The sequence below is a fragment of the Zingiber officinale genome, chromosome 10A, assembly GCF_018446385.1.
Source record: "Zingiber officinale cultivar Zhangliang chromosome 10A, Zo_v1.1, whole genome shotgun sequence".
Classification (NCBI taxonomy): Eukaryota; Viridiplantae; Streptophyta; class Magnoliopsida; order Zingiberales; family Zingiberaceae; genus Zingiber; species Zingiber officinale.
The window spans coordinates 92,396,057-92,409,763 of NC_056004.1; the positions used below are offsets into that span (position 1 = coordinate 92,396,057).

General features: G+C 37.2%; 1 protein-coding gene across 1 annotated transcript; it reads right to left on the minus strand.

Moving 5' to 3' along the window:
- Positions 1–334: 334 nt before the first annotated feature.
- Positions 335–1,891, minus strand: LOC122028198 (protein LIGHT-DEPENDENT SHORT HYPOCOTYLS 5-like). The gene is made up of 2 exons (XM_042587226.1): positions 744–1,891; positions 335–635 (listed from the first exon to the last, which is right to left on the minus strand). The coding sequence occupies exon 1, from the start codon at positions 1,645–1,647 to the stop codon at positions 1,009–1,011; it is 639 nt and encodes a 212-aa protein (XP_042443160.1). The 5' UTR covers positions 1,648–1,891; the 3' UTR covers positions 335–635; positions 744–1,008.
- Between the last annotated feature and the right edge of the window lie 11,816 nt (positions 1,892–13,707).

Sequence of the window (13,707 nt, forward strand, 5' to 3'; positions counted from 1 at the left end):
ATAGACAAGAAGATCATCTGCTAAATATGTCAAAATACAAAACAGAAAACAAGATTTCAGATAAACCTAGCTCATACTAAGAACATTTAACTGCCATTAAACCTATGGTTCATTTAAAATACACAGATTACTTCTGTAGTTGATCACCAAACAATGCTCTACACAGTAGTCGAATTTATTGAAGTGATAAACAATAAATTAATAAGATATATATAGAAATCTAAAACTGGTGCAGCTGCTTAATTTTTTTAGAAACAGACGTACGTAATCCGGATCCATGCACACCTAATTCAGAATGAGATAAACCAGCATTAATTAACTGCTTAAACTGCACATCAAGTAAGTAAGATCGGCTCAAGAATCTAACTCAAACTGTGCAGTAGTAAAGATGGCCCCAAAGCTTGTAGATTTGGGGGCGATCTATCATGGGTGAAACAGTACAAGATCATGAAGAGGAGAGAGACTCGAGTTAAACTTGCAGTGGCCACTCGTGCGGGCAAAAAAACAAGCTTGAGATTCTTCTACGTCTAGAACAGGGGACCAGTAATATATATGTGATATATATATTCTACTTGTGCGCGAGGATATATGATCATCTCTCGTTGCCACTTAAAATGTCTGCCATTAGAGCATTACTGTAAAAGAAAAAGGATGAACATAAGAAGAAAAAGATAGCAGAGAGGGCGAATCAGGACAGCAGTCTGTGACAATGCACGTAAACAAGGAAATTAAAGCATTCGTACTATGAACAGTGAGGCGACGGGAATCTCATGTCAGTTCTTGCAGCTGCACCACCAAATTTAGATCTTCTTTTTTTTTTTTTTTTTTTCTCCTCGGAGTTGAGGGAGGAGCCAGGAGAGACTGAGGATCATGCAGTGATTGTTGAGCTCGATCGATCGTTAGTTTGTAATAATGGCAGAATTTTGTGGAGCATAAATAATATAATATTATATATATATATATAATATATATATGATGAATGGAAAACAGGAATGATTGCTGATGGTGTTATGAGACCGGCGACGACGAACCGCCGCAGGGCGGATCCGGCGCCGGAGAGGAGGAGGAGGCGGGTGGGGGCGGGGCGGAAGAGGAGGACTCGCCTGCGGCGGGGGCAGTAGTGGCGGCGGCTGCGGCGGCGGTGGCGGAGGTGCGCTTGCGCTTTTTCTTCTCGTGGGGGATGCCGCGCGCCTTGGCCTGGCTCTCGCGGACCTCGCGGAGGTAGATGCGGACGGCGCGGGCGGCGAAGGGGTTGGACTCCTGGCGGCCTCCGTTCTCCTCGTAGGCGGCGCGGAGGCGGCCGATGAGCGCGTCGAGGGAGCCCCAGGCCTGGCGGAGGGGGCAGGCGCAGGAGGCCGGCGGGTTGGGCTGGCCGAAGAAGTCGCACCCCGCCTCGTGCACCTTCGTCTTCCCGAACTGGTCCAGGTACTTGAGGAACTCGATCACGTGCGCGCCGCTGCACCGCGCCAGCGTCAGCGGCGGCTTGTGGTTCCTCAGGTACTGCAGGAACGTGTTCCAGTCCCGCCGCTTCTGCGACTCGTACCGACTCAGCTGCTGCTGCGGCGGCGGTGGTGCTTGCGGCGGAGGCAGAGGATCCTCGTCTCCGGCCGGCGCAGAGGAGGAAGCGCCGCCTTCTCCGGACTCCATCCGCGAATATCCCTACCTCGAGGAAGGAAGGCAATTCAGACCGCCCACCTCCTCGCAGCGCCGCTGCCAATTAACAGACCTCGCAGCGTCGCTCGATCTCTGTTCCTGCGCGATCCCTTCAGTGAAAGGGGCTGAGCGAGCGGAGCGGAGCAGAGCGGAGGTAGGTAGAAAAAGTGGGTCGACCAGGGTAACCCGCCGAGAGCGTAATCAAGGCGGATGGCCCCACGCCGTGTTCGGACATGAGGTGAGTGAGACCGACGTCTCTTCTCTTTCGGGTTTAAATTCGGGTGCGCGTCCAATTTCCATTCGAAATTTGGAATCATTCGGAAAATTAGAACGGAAATCCGACTCCGGTTCGAACCAAATTAATTCGCCGGTTCAAGTTCGACGAATATGAAAAATTATCTATAATTATAATTAAAATCTAACCTACAAGCTAATGTCTTCATTAATATCCTTCTAATTAAGTATAAACGAGGAAATAAGACAAACGTTTAGTGCCCGTCCAGCTTAATATATCTCCATCTTTAAGTAAATCATAATACAACATAATCTGTTACAGGCGGTGCCAAAAAGAGACGATGAAGTTGACGATGCTACTTAATTATATAAAAAAACATGTTTTTTTCGAAAAGTTTCAAAACTTAAAGCTACACAACAAGATCTTCCTGCTCGACTTTATTGGATGGATGCACACTCATATGTCTAGCTAGGTTGAAAGAACACCCGTAAAAAGATGAACTAGCTGGATTTATCTTTATCTTACTCCTCTCCACCTCAACCGAGCTTATCAATAGCTAATTCAGTGCCTAGCTTTTTTAAGATTAGTTTCTCAATAGTGATTCACGATTAACGTCTCTAATTAAGTATCTTAATTATAATCTAATAATCTTAGTCACACTTAGACATTCTTTCTATATGTAAACTATTGAGATCATTGGTGTTTTGATAATATATCTCTTTGCTCATGCAATCTGTGTGTTAAAATACTCCATTAGATCTATGCCAAATATTGTATGACTTTGCCTTCCTTCAAGTCAACGGTCGCTCTGAAGTCAAAAATCGAGCATGTCAACTGTGGTCTTGGCACTATGCACCAATTTCCAACAGTTCAACTTTCTCACGTCCGTGGGACCACTTAGGCCCGACACGTAGGCTGCTCACGTGAATAGACTTGCCACATGGGACTAAAAAATCAAGTTACACAGAATTAATTTTTATCTACAAAAATTTAATACTTAATCTTACTGTTAAATTAATTTGCTTTATCCATATTTCAAGAGCTAATTAATTAATTTTTGAGTTCACTTAATTAAGCTTTTATAATTGCATTCAAACCTTTAAAATAATAGATGAGATCAGACGACTAACTCCCTTCAATAATGGGATGCAATAATATTCATGGCAATAAAGTTATTTACTTCACATATTTAATATTTTATCCTGTATTGTGGATAATTTAGAAAATCTCATTGACAGATAGAATCTATATTGAATTAATATATATACATATTTAAAACATTATTTATTAGAATTTAAATTGCTCTAACTAACTTTTGAGCAAGTTTAATAAATATTAAAATAAGAATATTTTTTACTAAGGGATTTTTTTTTATAAATTTTTACAAATTAATTGGTAGGTTTTATTTTATTTTTTATTTTATTTTTTTATTTTTTTGAGTGCCCATGCTAATGCTAAGGTGGGAGTAATGTCCCCATCAATAAGTAAATAAATATATTTTTTTTTAAAAAAATAATTGAAATAATTGCGGCCCTTGAAGTGTGTGCCCGTATGATTAAAAATTTTGAACGATAAATGACAATATACTCTTTTAAAATTTATTTAGTGAGACATCGATTTTAATATTAATTTATAATTAGTTTATTTGCACTCGACTACACTCATATCATTCGAATTAATGGCCATCAATATTTCTCACGTGCTCTGTAGGTAAATGATGAAGTCGTTATTTTAATATTCTTTTAAAAATGATGAGGTATGCTCGATCGTATATAAGTAGTTTAAAGTATTAATTCATATGCAACTTTAGTCGTCTAGATGTGGCTCGAATATCACTTATCTGGTTATTCTTTACCTAAGGTTCAAGACAGGGAAAGAAAACATAGGAAAGTAGATTTGGTCAAGATTTGCATTTGAGATAAATAATATATATTTATAATTTTTTAATAAATTATTAACTTTACAATCAATGAACACTTATTTGAACGCCGTTAGAAGTAGTGGCCTGTGAGTTACAGTGTAATGGATCCCAACTCCAACATAGTTATAGAGATTTTATTTTAAATACGACGTACAATTATGAGATATTGTGTTTTTAAATCATTAATATTTTTTAATTTACTTTAATAATCGATAGAAAATTTTTATAAGCATTTTACTAAAAATATAACGGTGTCAAAGTGTTATATTTAATGGTGTTGGCCTGTTGGGATCAATGGCTTCTAATCATTAGATAGGAGTAAACAATAATTAGTAATTTTATAAGTTTTAAATGAGTTTTTTTTAAGTCCCCTATGTGTCATAACTATCTTATAATCATATATCTTTATTTATTATTATTATTATTAATATTTTATATAATTTTTATTTAATATTTTAATTAATTATGATCTAAAAACTTCACTGCAAAGTTTTTGGAGGGAAAAATAAAAAAATTGAATAAAAAAAGTTTGAATGAGGCGTGAGGTTTTTATTTTAAAAGTGAAATTTAAAAGTTATTGTTTTTCTCTTAAAATTAGGAATGCGGTGGGACAACTTAATGCATAGTAATGAATGATGTTTTTTTATCTTTATTTTTTTAAAAAAATAATTAATAAATATTTTCTACAACGGTAAAAAAATTTTAAATTTTTTACTAATATATGTATTTGGCCATTTTATAAAAAAATAAAAATATATATATGAATTTTCATTAGAATATTAAATGGGAATTAAAAATAAATTAAATTAAAGATCATAATTAATTAAAACATTAAATGAAAATTATACATATATTAAATAAAATAATAATAAATAAAGAAGAATGATTTGATAATGTATGACTCAAAAAAAAATTATTGGGAGGTTCTTTATAGTGAAAAGAGTAATATTTTTTTTTATGCTTCGAATGTGATATTGACGTGGCATATTAGGGACCATAAAAAATCTCATTTAGAGCTCTAACGACTAAAGATGCTCTAAGAGTTAAATATGCTCGAGAAAATGTTGATGAAATAATACCTAAGAAATATAGTTTTGTGTTTGATAACCTTTAAGATTAGATTAATGAAAGAAGATTTTCCTTATGCAGATAAGCGTGCAAGAAAAAGTCCTTGTAGATTGGAGATCGGAAGCAAGTTAAGAAAAGTCTAAAGCAGATCAAGGATAAAGTTTGGGAGACAAGGAGACTCTAGGCATGAAGGTGCAGTGAACGAGAAGTTCATCCGACATCAGGTGATCAATTGACTGGTACTCAGAAAATACATTCATATCAGACAATCAATCAATTGTTAATTAATATTACATCAGTTGACTGATGTCGATTTGAGAGAGAGCAGAGGTGAGTGGGACTCACTTGTTTCATTCGACTAATGGGTATCAATCGACTGATATGGGGCATCAATCGACTGATGTTAAGTAGGAGTGCCCAAAGGTGAGTGGAACTCGCATGCTCCACTCAACTGATGAGAATCAATCAACTGATATGGGGCATTAGTCGACTGATAGCCAGTTGGAAAGCACAGAAGCAAGTGAGACTCCCATGCTTCATCCAACCAATGGATATCAGTCGACTGATCTAGGACACCAGTCGATTGATGTCAAATTAGAGTGCACAGAAGCCAGCGGGACTTGCAAGCTCCATTCAACTGATGGATATCATTCACCTGATGTGGGATATCAGTCGACTGATATTCAAATTGAGACAAAATCAGATAGGTTTTAGAAGCATTAATGGTCGTTCAACAACATGGACAATTGTCAGAAGACCATATCAGTCAACTAATGATATGTTACAGTCAACTGATGTCTAAAATGCAGGCTTTCATTCAAACATTCATATAAAAGAAAAAAAGAACGTTTTGAAGTGCATAGCTCTCATTCTAAGACAAGGTTTTCGTGCTATCTAATTGCTGAGAAGTTCTTGAGCTCAACTTCCATCTTTGGTCCAAGATTTAAAAAAGAAGAAGCCAACATCCACTCAAGAAATCATTGTAATCTCTTCTTGCTTCATCTCATTCTTGTGTTGCATTGTAAAACTATTGTAGAAAGTTTCTCCACCTTCGGTTATGGTCCGAGAAGGAGAAGTTCATAGTGGAAAGAGTGCAAGGAGTGAACTCTTGGATTAGTCACCTTAAGGAGGTGGATACTAAGTAAAATTGAAGAGTTAGTGTTGTGCTCATTTTCACAAGAGATTTTCACTGCCAATCAAGTTTGATTAAGTGAAGCAAGCTATTCAACGCCGCCCTCTTCTAACTCTCAAGGTCCTAAAAAGTGATATCAGAGGTTGGCTGCTTCATAAGATTCATATCCAAAGGAGCAAAAATTTTGAGCTTCAAAAATGTCTCTGAAAGAGGGTCACAACACTACACGACCACTATACTTTGAGGGAAGCAACTTTGCATATTGGAAGAGCAGCATAGAGTATTACCTTAGAACTGAAGTAGACATGTGGTTCTTCGTAATCGAAGGTTTTGTTGGTGCGGTTAGCACTAACGGTCTAACTTAGGTTTTGATGAATGACAAATTAGGTTAAGTTAGGTTTGTCGTTATCTAACACTCTGATCGAGTGTGCAGGCTAAGTCCAAACAGGTCGACGGGCTAACTGGATGTCTGGCACGTAGTCCAAGCGGGTCGACGGGCTGACCGGACGCTTGGCGAGAAGTCCAGCTAGGTCGACGGGCTGACCGGATAGCTGGCGAGAAGTCCAGACGGGTTGAAGGGCTGACCGGACGTCTGACAGGTGAGTAAAGGTAAGTCACTGGAAGGGAGTGACTGTGAGGACGCATTCCCGGGAAGGGAACATTAGGCGTCGATCCGGCTTAGATTCATTTGGGGATATCTAAGTCGAGATCGTGACTAGATTCCAGTCTCGGAAAGACGGAATCTAAGTCATATTCTTTATGCTAAACTTATAAACTGTGCTAATACATTGTTTTGTAAGAAATTCATTATATTTGTCTCGGACTAACCTTGTCTTGCAGGAGAAGGACTTTTCTGGAGAAAGGAGGTCCGGGCGCCCGGAGGTCGGGGCGCTCGGAAGGGATCCGGGCGCCCGGGAGGCAACTTTTATCCTATCGTGTCGTCGCCATGTGGAGCTCGCTGGTTGGACCTGCCACGTCTCACCAGGGCGCCCGGAAGGGATCCGGGGCGCCCCGAGCCTCATATAAAAGGAGGGTCAAGGGTGGAGCTCACAACAACAACTATGAATTGAAGAACTCGCTCTCCTGTGCTCCTGCGACGCTGCAAAGCTCCGACAAACGCGCTGTTTTTTTAAGTCTCTTATTTTTGTCGGTATTGCTTTAATTCTTTCATTAGCATTTTCTGTACTTAGTTTGTAATATCTTTCGAACTGCTAGTGAATTGCCCATCGAAAGCACCCTTATGTGCGGGCCTTAGAGTAGGAGTCGCCAAAGGCTCCGAACCAAGTAAAATTGGTTCTTGTGTTAGCATTGCATTGTTTTACTTTTCCGCTGCGCTTACTCTTATCGACAAATTTTTTATAATCGATATTCACCCCCCCTCTATCGAACGTCTACGATCCAACAGGTTTCTCTAAACCAAAAGATGAAGATAGCAAGGTATTAGAGTCTACAAGATGACCCACAAATCAAAAGTGGAAATCATAAGCAAATGGCAAAGCCATTGTCACACTACAATGTGGATTGAGTTCTAAGCAATTAATCAAGGTTGGTTCATTTAATAGTGCCAAGGAGCTATGGGATAAGTTGATTGATCTTAATGAAGGCACAAATGATTCAAGAATTTCAAAGAAAGACATTCTCATCAACCAAATACAGAATTTTATGATGATAGAAGGTGAAATCATGAGTAAACTTCACAGAAGGTTGAAGGAGTTGTTGAATAGACTTCACACCATTGGAGAAAAGGTAGATAATAGAGATATCATCAGGTATGCCTTGAAAGGCTTCCCTAGAAACTCTTTGTGGTCATCCATGGTGGGTACTTACAAAGTTTCAAGGGATTTATCAATTGTCAAATTAGATGAATCGTTTTGTAAATTTGAATTGCATGAGCAAGCCAATGCAAGTCATAAGGAGAAGCGTATAGCTTTGGTTGTAGGTGAAAAGAGTAAGGAAAAGAAAAAAAAAAAGAAAGGAAGATACCTGATCTGAATCTAATCAAGAGAGTGATAATGAGGAAGAGATGCCATCCAATGAGATGGCGAATTTTGTAAGAAAAATGATGAGAAGATCTTAAAAATTCAACAAGAAGGATGACAAGAAGATTTTCAATGACAACAAAAGAAGAGGTAAATCTCCTGTGGATTCCAAGTCTAAAACTAATATGGTTTTCTCTGAGTGCAATAGGAAAGGACACCTCAAGTATGATTGTCTAAAATTAAAGAAGCAAGAAGAAAAATTTAAGTAGAAGAAGGCCTTGAAAGCCACATGGATGAATCCTCCTCGAGCTCATCAGAAGAAGAGGAAGGGGAGAACTCAAGACATGTACCACTCATGGCGTTAAGCAATGTTGAGAGTAGTGAAATGAAATAATCAAAGTGAGAATGTGGACGCCTAAAGTGAATCATCATCCAGTGATGATGAGGTAATCTCTCCTAAGCTTGATAAAATGTATGCTACCATTGCATGTTTAATAAATGCTTTGTCAAAATTAAAAGGTAAAGTTAGGAAATTAAAAAAATGAATTGAAGTTATTTAGAGATGAAAATGTGCTATGTGAGACTTGCATGCATCATGGAAATCCTATGAACCAATTTGATTAGCTAAAGAATGAGAATGCATCCTTAAAATTGCAAGTAAATGGTCTTAAACAAGGCATTGGAAAAATTTACTTCAAGTTGAAAATATTTAGACATTGTTTTGGGAGCACAATAATCTTATTATAACAAATCAAGATTAGGATATAAACCAAAACAAAAGGAAGTTAAGTTTGTGTCCTTACTAAGTAGAAATAGTTTTTCTCAAAATAAGACTGTGCAAACTTGGGTACCCAAGAAATATATTGTTGATGCTACCAAACCCAAAATATGAGTACCAAAATATTTAGTTCATTGTGTTTAAGCAGGCATGTGCCAAGGGGGAGCATCCAACAACATGATTTATAGATAATGGATGCTCTAGGTACATGATGGGAGACTCACCAAAATTCTCATCACTAAAAAAAAAGAAATAAAGGTACTATTTCTTTTGGTAATAATGGTGAACTTAAGGTTATAGGAATAGGAGATATCAAAATTTTTGAACAATTTATGATCAAAAATGTTTTACTTGTAAAAGGAATGTATTCAATCTTTTAAGTGTTAGTCAACTATGTGATTCGGGATATAGAATTGAGTTTAACTCATATCAATGTCTAATCAAGCATAGTGAACAAAACACTATCATGCTCATAGGTCAAAGAAAAGAAAATATTTATCAAGTTGAATTATTTGGTGCTACTAATGTGTTTGCTAAGTGTATCATGTCTAAAGAAGAAGATACTTGGCTTTGGCACCAGAGACTTGCTCACATCAATATGAGGAATATCAAAAGGCTATCAAAGGAGTTGGTTCGAGGATTGCCAAAGTTAAAGTTTTAAAAAGATAAATTATGTGATGCATGTCAAATGGGTAAGCAAACCAAGGCTGCCCATAAATGACATAAGTACTTCAAATGCATTAGAGAGTATCAACATGAACTTGTTTGATAGCAGTAGATATACCTCTTTAAATGGTAGTAGATATTATTTTGTAATAGTAGATGATTATATTAGATATACTTGGGTGTTCTTTTTGAAACATAAGGATCATACCTTAGATACCTTAATCGCTTTTTGTAAAAGAGTAGAAAATGAAAAGAATCACAAGATAAACAAAGTAAGAAGTGATCATGGAGGTGAATTTGAAAATGATAGATTCAAAAAATTTTGCTCACAAAATGGATATAAACATGAATTTTCTACCCCTAGGACACCTCAACAAAATGGAGTTGTTGAAAGGAAGAATAATGTTTTACAAGAGACTGCTAGGAGCATGTTAAACGAATATTCACTCGATAGTTACCTATGGGCCGAAGCAATAAATATGGCATGCTATGCACAAAATCAAATCTTAATACATAGGTTTTTGAATAAAACACCACATGAGTTATGGTTTAGGAAATCAACTACAATTAAACATCTTAGAGTGTTTAGGTGCAAAGTATACATGCTAAACACCAAAGATCAATTAAAAAATTTCCAGCTAAGGCAGATGAGGGTATTCTTATAGGATACTCCAATCATAGCAAAGCCTATAAAATTTACAATAATAGATCTAACATAATTGAAGAATCCCTAAATGTCATTTTTAAGGAAAATCCAACTTCAAATCCTACTAAAACAACCGAGGTTGAATTACAATTTGAATTAGAAAAATTAACATTAAATGAGGAAAATGATCATGGAGAAGAAAGTCAAGAGAGTGAGAGTGAAAGAATAGAAGGGTCACCATTTGAGCATGTGATCACCACAACTCAAGAACCAAAACCCACTAGGACAAATGCTAATCATCCCTTAGATCAAGTAGAAGGAGATATTACACAAGGGTTGAGAACAAGATCATACTTTCAAAATGAAGGAAGTCAAATAGCATTAATCTCTTAAATTGAACGAAAAAACTATTGATAATGTCTTGCTTGATCTGGAATGGATTTTAGCAATGCAAGATGAATTATCTCAATTTGAGAGGAGTCAAGTTTGAGATTTAATTCCTAGATCTGAAGAAAAATCAATTATTGATACTAAGTGGGTATTTCAAAACAATCTTGGTGACAAGGGAGTGATTGTGAGAAACAAAGCTAGGTCGGTGGTTAGAGGCTTTAATCAAGTATAAGGATTAGATTATGATGAAACATATGCACTTGTAGCCATATTGGAGTCTACTAGAAAGATGGTAGCATTTATGGCTCACAAAGGTTTTAAATTATATCAAATGGATGTGAAATTAATATTTTTAAATGATTTTATTAAGGAAGAAGTCTACGTTGAGTAACCACTGGGGTTTGAAATTTTAGATTTTCCAAACCACATGTATAAGCTTAAAAAGGTCTTGTATGGGCTAAAAAAAGCACCTCGTGCTTGGTATGAATGGTTGTCAACATTCTTAGTGTCAAAAAATTTTCATAGAGGACAAATTGATCCCACTTTATTTCTAAAAAATAGTGAAAATGATATTTTATAGCTCAAGTATATGTGAATAACATTATTTGTGGCTCCACAAACAAAGATTATCTAAATGAATTCATAAATCACATGGAAAGTGAATTCAAAATGAGTTTGGTTGGTGAGTTGATGTTTTTCCTCGGACAAATTAAACAAACAAAAAAAGGCATATACATTCATCAATCTAAATATGGCAAAGAAATTTGGAATGAAAATGTTAAAGAAATATCTACCCCTATGACCGCTAACACAAAGTTAGACAATGATCTTGAAGGTAAAGAAGTTGATCCAAAGTTGTACCATAGTGCCATAGGTAGTCTCCTCTATTTCATGGCTAGTAGACTCGATATTTTATTTGTCGTGGGTATGTGTACAAGGTATCATTCTTGAGCCATGGAGTCATATTTATATGCCATTAAACAAGTTCTTTGATATCTTAAGGGCACTCAAAATGTAGGTCTTTGGTATCCTAGAATTGAAACTTTTGACCTTGTGGGATATTCCGATGCCGACTATGTCGAGTGCAAATTGGATCAAAAAAAATACTAATGGTGGATGTCAATTTTTAGGTTCTTCTTTGGTTAGTTGGTCAAGTCGCAAACAATATTGCGTTGCACTCTCCACAGCTGAAGCCGAATATATCGCTATGGGAGAATGTGCATCACAATTGTTATGGATGACTCATACTTTAGAGAACTATAAACTTACTTACAAAAATGTACAAGTCCTTTGTGATAATGTGAATACAATAAATTTGACCAAAATCCAGTTCACCATTTAAGAACAAAGCACATTGAGGTAAAATATCATTTAATTCGAGATCATGTGGCTAGAGGTGATATTTGTAAGTACTATGAGTTAGTTTTGATATAATCAACTACGTTAAGTTAGGCTTTGCAATTTTGATTCCTTGTGTCTAAGTGTGTATGGACTTAAGAACACAAGATATCGAGTAGAAGACGTAGCTAGCAAGAATGATGGCATGGGAAGCGAGTCGATGGGTTCAGTGCATCCGAAGGATGAGGAGCTGCGGAAGAGTACACTGGTAGACTAGAAAGATGCATGCAACGCTTTTGAGGGACGAGAATTTAGGGAGGAAGATTGCTCGAGGAGAAGGTCGGAGTTGGGTTCGAGTGAGCTCAACTCTGAATAACCGGAGGATCACCTAAGTGACTGAACAAGCGACCAGATAAGTCAACATTGAGTTGACTTTATCCAGGAGCCCGTACCAATCCCAATCAACTCAACCAACCATTTGAGCCATTGCAGTGAGGATCAGAATTGGAGCCCATGTTAGCAAACTCTAGGCGCTCAGACCAGGTCCAGGCACCTAGGAAGACGATAATTTTTGGAAAGAAGCCATTGTGGAGTGGATCAAGTTGACCACGTCCAAGCGCCTGGAACGGGTCCAAGAGCCTTAGAGCTGCCATGTCAACCAATGGCTAACTTCAACCAGTGGGTTATAAATAGAGCCCTGGTCCTTGAAGTTTGACAACACATATTATGTACTCAAATTCTTTCTATTTTTAAAGTCTATGCTTTCAACGTTTATAAGAGGTTACTCCATCGTCGTCAAAGGAGATCTTCTAGTGGAGCTTTTCAACTATCTTAGATTAACAACCTCCCTAGTTGTAACCAAGTAAATTCATGTGTCTCTTATTTATTTTACTTATTATAATTAACATGTGTTCCTTGCTAAGCTTAGAAGAAAGAGAAGTGTAAACTTCTTCTTCCCCCCCTCCTGCCCTGGCCTTCTATCTGGCCTACTAGGACTAACAAGTGGTATTGGAGCAAGGTTCACTTTAGAAGAACTAGCTGCCAACTGAAGTAACGAGGAAATGGCCAAATCTAGCATCTATCCGCTAAAGTTTGAAGGAGAGTTCGCACTATGGAAGCAAAAAATGGAGGTATTTTTAAAAATAGATTTTGATATCTTATTAATTATCAAATATGATTTTGTATCACCTAGAGATCAACACGACGATGAAAAAGAAGAACATCTCTGGAGCAAAAAGGAGCAGACCAACTTTATGGCAAACGAAAAACCAGAGTTCCATCTGTAGAATGTACTACCACCACAAGGAGTCAATCGGATCGGTGCCTACAAATTTGCCAAAGAACTCTAAAAAATTTTTTTGGAGTTACATGAAAGAACATTGGAGGCCAAACTCGCAAGATGAGATATGCTCTAGAACCAACTCAGCAACCTCCGGCCTGAAGAAGGGGAAACGATTGCTCAGCTACATACTAAACTCAAATAAATGATAAGCGGAATCATCAACCTTAGAAAAATGGAAACAAATTTGGATTCTCTCTGATACGCTCTTAATGCTTTCATGAGGACTCCGCACTGGACATTGATAGTAGATTCCTACTATATCTCTAAGGATCTTGAAGTAAGTATCTTATAAATTCGTTGTCAACCTTAGAACTATGTGAAACTCAATGTGCAGGTCTAAGAAAGAAAAAGGAGCTAAATCAAAACCTAGCATTCAAAACTAAGAAGATCGAGCCAGACTCAGAATCGTCGCTCAACGAAAACGAAGAAGCCTACATGGTAAGGAAGTCTAGTAAATTTTTTAAAACTAACAATTTTGGTAAGAAAAAGGCAATGAAGCTAATCCGAAGCAAAAGGAAGGTTTAGTGCTATAACTATCAAGAAGAAGGATATATCAAGG